The 16,404-nt window shown below is 43.2% G+C and overlaps 1 protein-coding gene across 15 annotated transcripts in view; it reads right to left on the bottom strand.

The window, feature by feature from the left end:
- LOC148019051 (uncharacterized) overlaps positions 1-16,185 on the bottom strand; it is a 55,276-nt gene extending 39,091 nt beyond the window's left edge. For 3 of the 15 annotated variants that reach the window (XM_087701623.1, XM_087701622.1, XM_087701624.1), the window contains exon 1: positions 15,544-16,180. Coding sequence is in view for 7 of the 15 variants with exons in the window: in XM_087701613.1 (XP_087557739.1) it covers positions 15,913-15,996 (84 nt within the window). In the remaining 8 variants the exon portion in view is untranslated. Of the gene's footprint in view, positions 1-15,543 lie in introns of all 15 variants that reach the window. The other 12 variants (XM_087701613.1, XM_087701615.1, XM_087701618.1 and 9 more) reach the window with 10 other exon arrangements.
- Between the last annotated feature and the right edge of the window lie 219 nt (positions 16,186-16,404).

The raw sequence follows: 16,404 nt of genomic DNA, 5'->3' as shown, positions 1-16,404 counted from the left end.
TAGCTGTCCTTTCATGGAAGAGGATCCAGGTGATTGGCCTCCAAGGGAAGACATGGCGGCTCGACCCTTTTGCCTTTTGGCAGGAGCTCAGGGAGTGACACCTCTCGATCTGGGAGGGCACGCCACTTGATGAGCTGGAGTGGGATCCGGGAGAGTGGCTATGGCCAGCCACTGCGGTTACCAAGAAGCCACCGAGGTTCCTGGAGTACACCGCCAGGATTGGCAGACACGTACTAATGCAGGAGAATATGGATTGGACACCGTCATGTAGCAGACACTGGGCGGAGCACAGCATTAGGGAGCCTTTCCGACGGACCTTCTGGTGCCGCCTATGGGATATCTGGAGGCCGAAGGTATCGTATTTTTTATGGCTGGTGGCACATGGAGGCTTGGCGGTGGGAAGTTGGCTTGCCTAGATACAAAAGAAGGGAGGTTGTAAGCGTTGCACGCAGCAACCTTTGGAAACCCCAAAGCACTGCCTTTGGTCGTGTGAGGCAGCGCAGCTCGTGTGGAGAGGAGCATGCCGCATCCTTCGCCGTATAGCATCCAGCCTTGGATATATCTCATGGGGAGCTTTCTGCTGGCAGGCAGTCAGCCGGGGCCGTCACCTTCTGTATGAGGCCGGGATACAGAACACGATATTCATTATCGAGGCAAGGTCATGCGCAGTGGTTGGTTTGGAGATTCTACCCATCCACCAAGTACTGGAGCCCACAGCAGACCGCTCTGAGGTATAGGAGATCATAGGGAGTCTTATTGGTTGGCATATCTAGAAGGCGCGTTGTCAGGAGGCTTTTGGTGGAGAGAGACTTTCAATACAGGCGACCTTAGCAAAGCTCTCGACCTCCATCATCCACTCTCTCCGCGACCGATGGGATCACATGCAGGGCGAGTCCAGGGCTCATCAGGAGCTCTGATGTCATTTCATGCGCACTTGGGGCGGCCAAGACCTGTTTTTCGCTATGCAAGCAGGCAGCCCCAGATGGCAATACACCCCCTCCATGGCTTCTTGCCCCCATCCCCCCCAAACTGCCTTGAGAGGCTTGTATACATTATGTATTTGTGACTTTCATCAGCTCCAGCTAGTCTCTCCGTTGTAATCAATTTTTTTTAGTAACATAATCAGCCACATTTTATTTGCCAAAAAAAAATACAAATGAGAACTCAGATGTATGCTCAGGAAATGGAATCCATATATCAGACACGAGACTGTTGTATACAACAATGAGTCACTGGTTGCGTGGGCACTGCCACCAACTCCTCTCTCCACGAGACCTCCAAGTGGTGAACTAAACTAACTCAAAAGAAGGAGCCAAGAATATATATAGGCATGAATAATGCCATAAAATATGTCAAGTCGACCCGCATTTAATGCCGGTCGATTGTTAGCAATAAATGCCACAATAGCATAAAATGCTACACACTAAAAAATGCCTAAAATAACTACATAAAGTGCCCAACCATAATACATGCTCAGACTCGCACATGAACTGACATACTCTGCTAACATGGGCGTTGTGCAAAACCTTTAGCAACAAGGCAAGCCTTGTGCTTGTCCAACATGCCATCATTGTGGTACTTTATCTTGAAGACCCATTTGACTCCAATGATCTTCTTAGGAGAAGGCTTAGGCACAAGGTACCGAGTGTCATTCCTCTCAATCGACTCCAGCTCCTGCTCCATTGCTCTCTGCCAATGATCATGTTGTAAAGCCTCCTTCACTGAGGTGGGCTCCCGATCTTGCATGGCAGGAGTCATCAAATAGTAATTAGTGTGTACAAGCTCAGTGTGGTGTGTCTGGTTCATCTAAGAACACTGCGGGCCATCCTGCAACTACCACTTCTCAAGGACCCCCTCAATGCCTACATCACGAAGAGAGTCACATGCCCAACGAGGAGGAGACCGGATCTCTCCTCATCACTCGCTATCTGCTGAAGTCTTTAGAAGATCCGCCAACTGCTAGGGATCAATCGGGGAGTCTGGTGGCTAAGAACTAAGCTCCTCATCCAAAGAAGAGTCCTCAAGAGGCACCAACTCCAGGGGGACAATTGCTGGCGCCCAACTATCACTGTGATCTCCAAGAACAGGGTGTTCCTTATCCCCCTTTGAGGCGGAAACTTCCACAAACCAAATATCATGGCTCGTGTAGACATCCCGCTTAACAGGATCATACAATCGGTAAGCTTGAGACTGCGAGCTATAGCCCACAAACACCTATCTTTTGGAAGCTACTTCAAATTTTTCACGCTGTGTTTTCGGGATGTGAACATAGGCGTCACACCCAAAAACCCTGAAATAAGAAACATCTAGCTAGACCCAAAATATGCCTCATAAGGGGTCATACCAACAACAACGAAAGTAGGGGATCAATTAACAATGTGGACTGCAGTAGCCATAGCCTATCGATGCTCCATCATGGTATGGGCCATCTTGATCACATTACGATTCTTCCACTCCAATATGCCATTCTCTTGAGGAGTATTTGTGTTGGCAAACTCCTGGTGGATACCATGATCTATATAAAAACGAGCAAGCTCATTAGAAACAAATTCTTCACTCTTATCCAATCCTAAGGTCTTCAATTTCCGACCCAATCGGCTCTCCTCAAAGAGCAACCAATCCATAAAGTTGGGGAAAGCCTCCGACTTCAACTTCAAGAAATAACCCCATGTCATCCTGCTGTACTCATCCACAATTAGCATGAAGTACAAGCTCCCTTTAAGGGACTCTATCCTTATCGGTCCACAACGATCAATAAAAACAAGCTCCAAGGGTGTTGAAGACTACCTCGAAACCTTGTTGGGAATAGCATGACGAGTTTGCTTCCCATGGATGCAAGATACACATGGCTGCTAGCTCACCACAATATCCAACAAACCTCAAACAAGCTGTCCCTTAGATGCCTTCCATAGGTAGCCATAGTTGAGGTGGCCAAACCAAGCATGCCAAAGCTCGGGCTATGTCTGAGAGGTAAGAAAAAGAGAAATTAGGGCTGAAGAAGACCGCAACTTATAGACTCCATTCTCCTCAACCTGAAGCAAGGACCTATCTTGATCGACCATCAAGAATCCAAAAAGAATCCACATCAAACTCAACCAAGAGACCAAGGGAACAAATCTTATGCACCGAAAGTAGATGGTATCCCAAGGCTGGCACATAAAGCACCTCAGATGTATGGGCACCACCTTGCCCATCTCGAATAAGATACGTGTTACCCCATCCTTAATAGAGATAGAAAAACTATCACAAATGAGAATCTGGCCATGCAAAGGCTGCAAATGAGTAACACCTACTGAAGCGAAACAGAAACCTGCTCCCTGGACTCTGCTGCATGCATTGTCATGAACTCTTTCTCAGTGACAGCCAATGTCTGCTACAATAATTTGTATCTGAAGTGCCAACTTTGCAAACATCATTCATTTGCATCAATTGTGGATTCGATCACTCCATCATTCCTCATGGCTTACATATCTTCATTTGTAACTTCATTTCTGTGTAGACAGCTTGTCAGTTTCAGCCTGCTAAAAACAGTCAGCCCATTTTCACCTACAGATTTTGCTTTCAGCATTGTAGTGTTTGTGTATGTGCATGTGTTAGTGTACACGCTCGGTTAGGTGAGGTACATCAGCTTGTTGGTCTGATCTGTAAATTAGACTTTCTGCAATTGAACAAACGAGAGGAGAGCAGAAAGAGTGTGTGAGCTGCACACTCACCTCCAAGCCACAACATTACTTTATTTTATTAATTTTGTACCTTAGTCCTAGTCTGCGTTTACCAACCACATCACCCATTTACTTGGCTCAGCCCCGTGTGCACATACATTAAAGGGCTAGAGCCCCATATTTTAAATGGCCTAATCCCTTTGTTGCATGTGTTCCTTACATGTGCTATTAGTCCTACACCCATGAACCTCGTACACATATATTCTATGGCACACACATGGTCACGGCTCTTTGTGGGAAACCTTTTTTGAGTAGTGTCTACACACCCCCATGAACTCTCTTCTGAGTAATCCTTCCACTTTGCGAACCACTATTTATATACAGTATTCCTTATTTGTCTATTATGACTATCCAACAAAGTCGTGGATGCCCCCAAATTTTATCAGGAAATTGTAGGGAAATATGAAGAATTTTAAATGATATTTGTACCCGGGAAGTGCTCATCAATCTGGTGACAAATGCTGAATTTTGCCTCAATTTGAATGACTTTGGCCTGACAATCCCCAAATTCGCCAACAAAATTGGAGAGAAATTGAAGCGTGTGATGAATAGCCCCAAATTAATGACCGGCATATTTTACTCAATTTGTGCTTGGGAAGGGTAGAGGTGGAAATAGGGGCTTTGGCTGTTTAAGAATAAAAACACAATAAAGCTTTGGCATGTCAATGTGGCAGGCTCCAAATGATAAGATCAACGTGGCAATTAGAAGGCAGTGTCAGTCTCATAGTTCTAGGGCAGTAACATGACACGGCAACTGGTAGCTGGTCAAAGCAACATGATAGTAAGCAATAGGCGGTGTGGGTAAGTACATGGGCAACAGGCACCCTTTTCGGTCATGATGGATTGGCTGTCAGCACACCAAGCAAGATGGTTGGCAGCGCATGGACGTGAGACAGGCAGCGTGCAAGTTAGCTGCAGCGTTTTTGGCACAATTGAGGTAGAGAACTGTTTGTCGGCAGACCAAATAGCAGCAACTGGCGACAACAATGGTGGCACAATGACATGTGATTGTCAACAGCCCCTTGTTAGGGCAACAAACACTAACGCGATGGCAATGGCTTCATGTGGCAGCCAGCCAAGGTGTGTTGCTCAATGGAAATGGTTATGTGAGCGATGGTGATGGAGGTAAGTGGTTCTCATACCACTATTGGACCAAGTGTGGAGTAATTGTGCAATTAATTAATAGAGAATGAAAGATAATGCGAGAATTAATCAATTCACAACAATATTCAATCACAATGACCACAATGAATAATGCCATACTTGTGTGTTAAGGATGCACAAAGTGTCTTCAATAAAAACTAACCTTAAATGGCTTATTTGTCATAGGAAATCCCAACTGAAAACCTAACCCTAGTGTCACTTAGTGTCTAGGACACTAGAGGCAACAACTGCATTTAATGACAATTCAAATGTTTAGGGAGCTCGGATCATGGATCAAAGGGCATCACCACATAGCCCATGAGATAGACAACAGAGACCGCCCAAGGTTCATATTCCAAATCACCTTGCCTCTGCACTTTTCTACAACAATCCAGCAATTCTACAATCAAGAAATCATCTAATCTTCCACTTTTCTTTTTCCTCTCTTGCACCAATTTTAAGTCACATAAATTGCTCTCTCTCACATGATCTTCTAACTTCTGACCACTCTTTCTTCTCAATAGCATCATCATATCTCCCCATCATGTCTTCTCACAATGCATCTATGTGTGAGGTTCCTATTGTAAGCCACCCTTAACACATAGAGAATGTCCGATTAACTTCTAATCCCAAGCACATGCATGGGTGTCCTCCCAAAGGATTTCCTTCTTTCATGTCCAATGGAGATGCATCCCTTGTGACATCTCTCCAAGCTCAACTAAAGGGAGGTCAACGGTAACTCACTAAGCTTCACAACCCCCTTATTTCCAACCGGTGCCCATAGCCACACATATGCTATCTCCAATTCTATCTAAATCCTTTCAACAAGGAAAAGAAGAAATGAGATGAGACTAGCATCAATTCCTAGCTAGCCAAGTCGACGGTCTATTTTGATTTGTATTTGTTCAACGATGCGCAATGCATAGAATACATACAAGTCATGCTCCAACGAAGGTGTACACTAGGTGGGCAAGGTTACACCCCAAGTCTTAATCATGTATAGAGTTTCAATCCATTTTTTCGAAATCATTTTTTGATATGAATCAATTGAGAACTTCTGCAAGTTGATTGAATTTGACATGGACAAGAAGTCCTTGGACACGTAGTTCAAGGACTCTCTTCATAAGACGACGGCTAGGTGTCAGAATAGGGTGCAACAATGGAAATGTGAGAATTTGTTGTAATAGACTGCACAAACACAAGACAAAAGATAAACATTGCAAAGAAAGAAGAACACTACAAAAGAACTCAAAATAGAGATGCTTGGGAAATGCAATCCATATACCAAAGCAAGAGATAGTTTAGAACAACAGTGAGTCATTGGCTGTTTGGGCACTACCACTGGCTCCATCTCTCCAACAAGACCTACAATAATGATGTATGCTGAAGATGATCTGGAGAAGGGAGCAACAACCTATAAATAGGCCATAAATGTGATTGGGTCAGCCAGCATTAATGAGCCCTCATTAATACAATCGGCCAACATAAATAATGCCAAGCAACCAAAAAACAGGCACCCAAAATCTAGCAACCACATTATGACTAGAAAATAAAGCCCAACCCACTAGAACATGCACAAACTCACACATCAACTAACAATATCCCCTAACACCCTCTCTCAGATCATGGGTGATTCAGTACAATACTATATACAATGACAATGACTTATCAACATACAATAATAACCCTTAGAATGGACCAAGGATACCCAAGCAATGGGTGATCAAGCCACCACCAAGGTGTCTTAGAGAGAATCTAATGTCAATGTCGATCATACCAACTCCTGAAAATAGAAAGTAGTTGTAGCAGCTCTCTATGCCTATCAACAATGCCTTTGCAGTAGCATATGGGACCATGGATTTCCCTCCTTCGACGAAAACACCATGAGGACAAATGATGCTCTCTATGCTAAAACAGGTCTATATGCACCTAGATAACAATCCCTACTCTAGGACTTCAATCTTCCAAACTTCGTCGATGCAAAAGGGAGGCCCCTCTCTAGCTCCTTTGCACCTATATGGAACATATCAAATGAGGCTCAATTGCCCCACTATGAGCACCTAGATCTAATACCATGTTAAAAAATGCTTGGGCATAAGTAGAGAAATACAGAAAGTATGGCAAACACAATGTGGAGCTCAAGATGTAGAATACCCAAATGAAAGAATGAATAATGAATGTGCTGAATATGATACACTAGGGGCCTCAAGCTCTTATGTCTCATGAACCAAGGATCAGCTAAGTTGATAGCAGTGTTAGAGACACCATGAGCAGCTCCAAGAGTGTGTTGTACTCGAGATGTATTTATAAATGCAACAATAGCAGTACACTAGGTCGAATGCGTCAAAAGTGAGTGCAACAATGGAAGTGCAAAAGACTATTGTAATAGACTGCATAACACAAGAGAATAGAGAAAATAAACCACAGGAAAACACTACAAAGAGAGAACTCAGAGATATGCTCATGAAATGGAATCCATATACCAAGACATGAGACAATCACGTACAACAATGAGTCATCAGCTGACGTGGTCACTAGCACTACAAAAAGAAATGCACAATAATGTGCCCACCCATAATACATACACAAACTCACTCATGAGCTGACTAATCTGCTAACACCCTCCCTCAAATCATGGCTGATTTGATACAATACAATGATACAATGATAATGACTCATCATAGTCCATACAACAACCATCAAAATTACACAATTGATACTCAAGCAGTGGGTGATTAGGCCACCACCAAGGTGTTGAGCTAGATTACCATTAGCTTTCTTTAAACAGGCCCAAAACTCAAGTTAATTAATGAATTTTAACCATTCATTTAAACTAGGAGCGGTTCGAGAGAACGAGCTTTCTATAATTAGACAGCCCATCCTCCCACTCTTTTCAATCTCGCTTTTGTACATTTTAGGTGCTAGAACTTTGCTGTCCACACCCCATTCACAAAGGACATCTCAGCCAAAGCTCCCCAACACTTCACCCATCCAATGCTTTCTACACCCACCATTCCTACTGCCATCACTCCGAGAGGCTGCATTTCAGCCTAGCAGCCTGTCTACAAGCTGTGTTTGCTGCTGCTATACCCGTACAAACTGCCTACATCTACATTTGGTGCTTGTTGCTGCCACCTACCATTGCACACCCACCAAAAGGCTGTGTTTTCGTCTTTCTGCTGCCGCCCCAGCTGTCCTACACCATCTGTAGGCTGTGTTTGCAGTTCTCTCTCTCTCTCGTCATTGCTCTATCTATCACTGATCCAGCACATACTGCTGCATTTGTTGTTGCCAAACATCTTCGAAGGCTCCCTTGCTATGTTTCAAGATGTGTCAGAGTACAACACACTCTCCAACTCATTACCTCTACCTCAATCCTCCAAACACGAGAGTTTGAGGTGTAGTATTCATTCACTGCATAGTGTGTTCGCTGCATGAGTATTGTATTATATAGATTCATTCATTTGAAACTCTTCACTGAGTTCATTGTCTCTGAGTTACCCTAACCCTATCCGTGTTCAATTCAATTTATGCTTTGTCTTACCATTGTATTTGTGTTTCTACATTAGGATATTTCTTTACATGGTATCAAAGCTAGGATCTCTCTAAAAGAACCTAGGCCTTTGATATGAAAGCCCTTCATAAGAAGCAAGAACAACAAGAGGGCAAGATGACTTCAAACACAACATCTAGATGAGCAAGTTGTGAGGCCCACTCTTACTTGTTTCTCGATGGATTTGGCTCAGGAGAATGAACGATCTTCATTTTCATTCAATCCATTTAATGGACCAAAGGAACCAAAATCATTTCCAACAACTACATCAACCAACCCATTTAATCTTCCACCCATCCCACCCTCTACTTCCGTTGCACCTTCCTTTTCATGTCCATTAACTGCACCTCATATGTCATTACACCGAGGGTTCCTTCACCCTTAGACATAGCCTTTAGGACCTCATCTTTTCCTCAGCTGGGTGGTGTACCCATGATGGAGGCTTATCGTTCCATCCCCACTTTCAAGATTTTCACAATCTGGGAATGACGCCCAATCATTACCAAGTGTGGATCAGTTGGTTCCACAATTTGCCACCATGGCATTATCTAGTGGGCCTTCTAGTCATTTTTTTGTGCCCTAGCCACCATTTGGACAAGGCCTGCATGTCCTCGTGTCTCCACCTCCACTAACACCCTATGGAAACAATCATGTTCCAGTGTCTCCGCATCAATCAATACCAATTGGACACCTCCAACCTATTTTTGCCTACTCCTCTCCCTCCTACTTATCCCCCTCCACCACCTCCTTATTCCCCCTATCAAACACCTCATGGTTCTTCTTCCTCGTTAGTCAAACATGCCTTTACTAACAAGACTCGTTTTAACATGTCTAACTTTACTACTTGGTCCAATCTAATGAGATATTCCTAACTCCCATAACCTATGGGATATTCTGCAAAGGTTGGAACCCAACCTAATCCCACACTTATTCCATATGAGATCATCCGCTCGTGGAAGGCTAGAAATGCCTCCACTATTATCAAACTGATGTAGCGTTTATTGCCTAAGTTTCATTCTCAGCTTCAACATTTTGATTTCGCATCAGAGCGTTGAACACAGTTGATTGACGACTATGCGGCTCAAGATAGGAACTATAATATAAACTAGACTATGAGCTTCAAAACTTTAAAATCACTAACCAAGATGACTTGAAAGTGAAATTGGCTATGTATCAACGACTTCTTGCGGAGTTTTCTACCATGGGGTGTTGAGCTAAAACATGCTTTTCAGCTGATTAGCATTCTTAAAACAGCCCCAAAACACACTTAATTAATGAAAAACCCAAAAAGGGGAGCCGTACAAGAGAGTTTCAATGGTCCCCCAAAAACCCTAATTCTTTAGGGCACCCTTCAACATCTATTAATAGATAGGCTGCCCCCATTCAGCCTCATTCCCATCTATACAGTTTTCACACCCTTGAGTGCAGATTTCAGCCATTGGTCTACCTCTACGTGGCTGTTCAGCCTTCGAGATTGCTGCCACCTCTCCATCAGCCCTTGCAGTGCCCTAGCGCCTTCCTCCAAGCTGTTGCCCACTGTTTAGCGCCTTCCTCCAAGCTGTTGCCCACTGTTTGGCGCCTTCCTCCAGGCTGCGTTTGGCATCTTCCAGCCATCGCCAACATCTTCAACACCGAAGCAAGAAAGACAAACAGTATATTTTGGCTCAAACTTCATCTATTGGAGTTGTCCATAGAGGGTCACTCCATGCATAGTCGATGGAGCCTCGTACAACATCTAAATCTTCTCCCATGCCGCTGAAGCCGTTCTATAGTTGACTGCTGACATCACCTCTTTAGAAATACATTATAGAATAGTGAAATATGCACGGGTATCATCATATTTCCATATAAGCATAGCTTCCTCATGGTTATCTTAGTCCCAATCAACTTAAAAGAGTGGGAGGTTGGGACGACTAAATAGCTCCTAAAACCACATATTGTAATCACTTTTGCACAAACCATGCTTTCATGACAACACTCCACATGAGATAGTCAGAAACATGACGTTTATCAGTAGGAAGGTGCCATTTGGAGAGGATAAGAGGAGAAGATAAAGAAAACAAGAGAATCACGGAGAGAGTACAGTCATAATACAGCACAAAAATTGCACTTGACATGAGTTCTTACGCATTGTAAAAACAGTTGATCACAAAATGATTGTGGACTATAGGAAAATCTACTCAAAAACATCCAACAAAGCCTTATAAGTCAGTCATCCAACTGGCAATTGACAGAAAAATTGAAAATGCAGCTGATGTACAACAAAATGCAAATAGTAAGAGAATTAAGTGTACCAAGCAATGAATAGTGCAAAAAATACAAACACAAACAACTGAGTACTAAACACAGGCTGCAGAGCAAGAGAAACAAGCTGTTTTGCTCCAAGATCACATCACCTAGACAGCAACAATCAAGGAAGATCATAATCAGCAGTTTGACAAACTTGCAACAACAAAGAAAAGCACTCCACATTGTAACATGGATATCTAATACCATGTTAGAAGTGAGTGTAGCAATGGAAGCGCAAAAAACTATTGTAATAGACTGCACAACACGAGAAAAGATAAAAGAGAACAAAATAACACTACAGAGGGAGAACTTAGAGATATGCTTAAGAAATGGAATCCATATACCAAGACACGAGACAGTCATGTACAACAATGAGTCACCGGCTAATGTGGGCACTGGGACTGGCATTGGCAGTGGCTCCCTCCCTCCAACAAGACCTGCTTTGGAAGACGTACATGTGAATGAATGATTATGGAGGAGAGAGCCAAGCAATAATAGGCCAAACCATTAAACAGTCGCCCAGCACAAATAATAATAAAATATGCAATTCTGCCGGCTAAGATGCTCAATCTGTCATAAATCAGGCCCCAATAAATTAAGCGACCACAAAAAGAAATACACAATAATGTGCCCAACCCATAATACATGCACAGACTCACTCATGAGCTGACTAATCTGTTGACAGAATGATATCGTCAATGCAACAGAGGGTACAAAATGCAGTCCTCCATAGTCAACTCAATGTCAAAAGTGTAGGTTGCAGCAAAACACAGGTAGGTGGCTCAAAAACGCAGTTGTACGGATCATGATGATGATGTCATTAGGTCGAATAGCACGTGTGACAACATCAGCTAGGCGGCCTGTGCAAACTATAAACGCATCAGCAAGGACTTCGAAATGAAGCCTGGCAACAGTCGAGGAGATGACAACAGCAGACAACAAGTGATGGCAACAACAGTTAGGAGCTCTAGATGATGACACAGGTTAGGTAGCTTCTGGCGGGCAGCAATGGGTTGTATAATGGCAACAATTGAATAATGATCAGCAACAGTTCCAGATAGGGTATGGGCACCAGTCTGCGGGTAGAAGGCTAATGGTCAAAGGCTCGAGTGATGAGTTAATCGGGGATATATAAGATGCCCACAAGTTGTCAAAAGATGACGTACCAACGAGATAGTAGGGTTTGTGGAGAGGAACACAGAGTGAACTCGACAAACATGGAGAAGAGAAGAGAAGAGAAGAGAGAAGAAACTCTAATGAATGGAATGATAAAGATTTGAATCATGGAGTGAATGTGATACAAGGGAACAAGGGTGCTGTAGCACAAGGAAGATGAAGACAACCACGAACCACAATGTCCTCCTAAAGGGGTGTGAGGGTAGTGGATAGGTTAAAGAGAAGAGGTGACAGACTGAATGAATCAGCCATGAGGAATGAATGAGAGAGTGGCCTATAAATAGGCACAGTCAGTTTACGATCGTGCCCCTTTTTGGGGCTGCAAACCCTAAACGCAAAACGTAGAAACGCAAAAACACAAATTGCAGGTGAAGGGTGAAGGGTTTCCCAACACCCCCTCTCAGGCCCAAAAAGGGGAACAAGAGAAGAGTGAGGTGGAGATGCAATGCTACATGCTGAAGAATGCTCATGCAACACGTGCCACTTGGATAGTGTCCCTCGAAGGGAAATTGTTCACTTGCCCAAGAGCCCTAGTACAAAGATGATGAAAACATACAATGCATAGGAGGAATGTTGGACTTTTTGTGGTGCCGAGAATCATAAGGATATGCCCGTACTCGATCTCGGGAGTTGGCTCCATATTGACCAAGGGATGAAGAAGATCCACCCTGTAATTTGAGAATACCACCTGAAAGGGGACCTTTGAAGATAGTCAGAAGACTGGATAAGCTGTAGAACCCGAAAGTCAACCTCAAGAGAGAAGCCACTAGCTCCGTGACTCCATGCTGGAAGGAATACGAAGACCTAGCCACCAAGTCGTTGCTGAAGACCCAAGGGCCCCGATCTAGATAGACCCTCTAGATCCTGGGTATGAGTAAAGGAAATGAGTGCTCAAAGGAGAGCCACTCCTCGAAAGTGAAAGGTGGTGGTGTATAAAGAACTTCATGGCACATAGGGTCCCTCTCTAAATCGGAAGGAGTAGAAGTAGAATCCCCCTCTAAAACCGAAGAAGAACTAGAAGTCCCCCTCTGAGGGGCGAAGTAAGAAAATCCCCTTCTGAATCCCAGTCTGAGAGAGAAAGGGAATCCAACCACTCATGGTTCACGGACTACAAAGCAACTGATGACAAAGGAAGTGCCGCTGGTCGTACCGAAGAAGATATCTAGGGCTCGGAAAAAGCAGTTGGAAAACACCTAGAAGTGGCCTCTCGAACCTGAGTAGAAGAGGGTGGGGAAGGATATGTGGGCTATGGAAGCCATTGTACCCAGAAGTGGGTGGGGAAAACCTCCGTGCAGTGGGGTGGTCTCCAGAAGGGCTTATCACCTTGTAAGGTCTTAGAGCCTCCGTATGCTCGAAAGGACTTAGTGCGCATTGGGTGCGGCTTATTGCCTTGAGCATAATACTCTGATAGCCGATATAGAACGATCTCTATGGCCCAGAAAGGAGAGGTGACACAAGGAGTGCATGGTGGAAAACGCATATACTCCGTAGGGGTGGGGAGCAAAGATTGATGGCGACAATCTTTGGTGGGATGACCATTCGTGCCACAGTAGGAGCACCTAGTAGAAGGGCAATCTGTCAATGGAGACGCCATGGTACCGTTGTGGTAAACTGAATAAGGGAGGGTGAGAGGGAAAAAAAGGATATTTCCCAAAGCATAGCAGTAAAACACAGCAGTAAAATGTTGCAATAAAATGCAGCAGTAGAACACCACAGTAAAATGTCGTAGTAGAACACAATAGTAGAACGGCGCAGTAAAAGACCGCAATAGAATGTAGCAGTAAAACACAGTAGCAAAAGAAGAGAAGTGGATGCCGATATCATGAAAACATGTATTTTTGAAACCTCACTTAACATGTGGATTAATTTTTAATCACATGATTAAGTAAATGTTACACATGTGAGGTGTAACTGGGGTTAAAGTAAATTTACGAGCCTGGGATCCAAAGAAATCACGGGATGTCAAAGGCAAAAGTTGTTATAAGTTATGCCATACAATTACTTAGTGATATCTGGTGCCAATTGTTGGCCTAGGTTATTCATTTAACCATAAGTGTCAGTTGGTATGACACTAGAGAAGTAGCGTTTAATGGTACCTAATGTCAATCTGATAGTCAAAGATGGTGCAGAGACACTCAGGAATGGAAGTTGCCTAGCCAATTTAATTATCGGCCAATTGGATTATTTTTCAAGGCACCAAAATAATTATTAGATTAATTTTCAGTATTTAAAGATTGAAAATTAATATTTAATTATAGATAATGCGAAGGGGATCGAGAGCATCCCATTGTAAATAAACTTCTTCTTCAATTAAGCTAAAGAAATACCGAAAGGGGCGCCAATTTTGTAGCCAATCGGGTGTGCATTATCCAATATCAATAGGTAAATTTCTATTTTCAAATTTACATTAATTGTTTTCTGTTGTAAATGAGTTGTAATCAGAGATTTACCACCCATCCACGGAAGAAATGCTGGTTTCAGTCAAACCCGCCACCAGTCTGCCTCCAATGGAGTGAAGGATCTTTGCCGTTGTTAGAGCAGATCCAACTCTGATACCATGTCAAAAGATGACGTACCAGCAAGACAGTAGGATTTGTGGGGAGGAATGCAAAGTGAACTCAACAAACGTGGAGAAGAGAAGAGAAGAGAAAAGAAACTCTAATGAATGGAATGATGAAGATCTAAATCATGGAGTAAATGTGATAGAAGGAAATAAGGGTGCCATAGCACAAGGAAGATGATGAAGACAGTCACGAACCACGAACCACAATGTCCTCCTAAAGGGGTGTGACGGTAGTGGAGAGGCTAAAGAGAAGAGATGACGGACTGAATGAATCAACTATGAGAAATGAATGAGAGAGTGGCCTATAAATAGGCACAGTCAGTCTAGGATGGCGCCCTTTTTTGGGATTGCAAACCCTAAACACAAAATGCAGAAACACAAATGCAGGTGAAAGGTGAAGGGTTTCTCAACACAAGTGGCCCTATTTAGAAAGGATTTTGGTGCATTTGACTGCCTATCCAAAGATAAAGCCATTTATTTTTTGTATTCTGCAATTAATGCTTTTTGGGGCTGTTTTAAGGAGAATAAAATAGGGATTAATGCATTATAAGTTGAGATTAGTGCTCTCCTTGATTGTAGTGGTTAAACAGAGCCTATTTCATCAACCTTTGGAGGTATGAATAATCATTTTCCATGCTGCAAAAAGTTTATAAAGAAGAATTGGTCTTATAATCTATGGCCTATCTACAAGTAGTTGTAAAAATGTACCATGCTATAATGCTAGCCACTCCCCCCCCCCCAAAAAAAAAAAACAAAAAAAATCACTAGGCCGTCTGATCACCCTTGGCTCTGTGTACAAAGTCTTGCAATCTTGACTTAAAGATTGACTTCTAGCAAAACTGTTGGCATTGTTGTAGCCAGGTCAAGTAGAAGCTAGATTAAGTAGGCATATTCTTTCTGAGCATACTAAGGGAGTGACCCTTCCCATTAGACATCTACTTTTCCATAACATTGCCTTATTGAGATCCCCCTACTTCCTGCGAATCAAGCAAGGGTAGCTTCACGATATTTTATATCTCTCAATGTTGCGACTTCGTTATGAAGGACTTTGTTTGATAAACAGAAAGTTTAACAGAAAGAACTAACTTGATACATACCTTGGCATTTCTACATCAACCCCATGGTCATGGAATTCTTAAGAATAAGCAGCCAGCAAAGCGTTTAGGCATCTCTGCGAAAGAATCCCATTGTCAAGCTGGAAGTGGATGTTCTTCCAAAGCTCTTTTCTCAGGTAAAAGGCATTTGCCATTAAAGTGTTGCTCATCAAAAATGCAGCAGCATTGCAATGTACTGTCACCTGGATGACTGATGTAATCATGCTTCAATTTCAGGCTCTTTGGATTAGACGGCACAGCAATCAAGGCTTGCATCGGTGGTGGCGAGCTACCTTTGATCTTTGCACGATGCAAAACAACACTGTTGACGTGGTTTTTTTCATTTTCTTTCCTGGTAGTGGTGAAACTGACCTGGAGATGGGGCAAGGATGCATAGAGAGCAAGCCGATGAGCGGCGATCTGCGACACGGCTTGCAAAATCACGTCTGTCACCATGTCTCGACGATCCTCTCCACTCTTGGATGCTTTACCAGTCGAAAGTGAAGAAAGGATGGTGGGCTGCAGCGTTCCTAGGAACACATCACAAGCACTGCCTTACAAGGAGTGCCTTATGGCTAGTGTGTAGGCATTCTCAACATCAAATAATTTTTGAGTATTCGAAGTGGGTATTGGTAATTCTCCTTTCTTTTTCATTGGGTCCTTGCGGAAGGGAGAGGAATTAGGCATAGAGAAGGGGGACTGCAGAATCAGAACCTCATCATTGTATTTAATAATCTCTTGTAAATATTTTTCCATGGGTATGTAAGTCACAATCTCGTTCTTCTTTAAATCGTCCTTATGAGCATCTATGATGACTTGTGAGCCCCTTCTCTGACTATCTACCCAAAGGTACCTGATGATACA

This window comes from Lygodium microphyllum, chromosome 20 (assembly GCF_053477565.2).
Source record: "Lygodium microphyllum isolate KBCC chromosome 20, Lygodium_microphyllum_v1.1.10, whole genome shotgun sequence".
Classification (NCBI taxonomy): domain Eukaryota; kingdom Viridiplantae; phylum Streptophyta; class Polypodiopsida; order Schizaeales; family Lygodiaceae; genus Lygodium; species Lygodium microphyllum.
The sequence above is the reverse complement of the archived record's forward strand: the minus strand, read 5'-3'. Positions and strand labels throughout refer to the sequence as shown.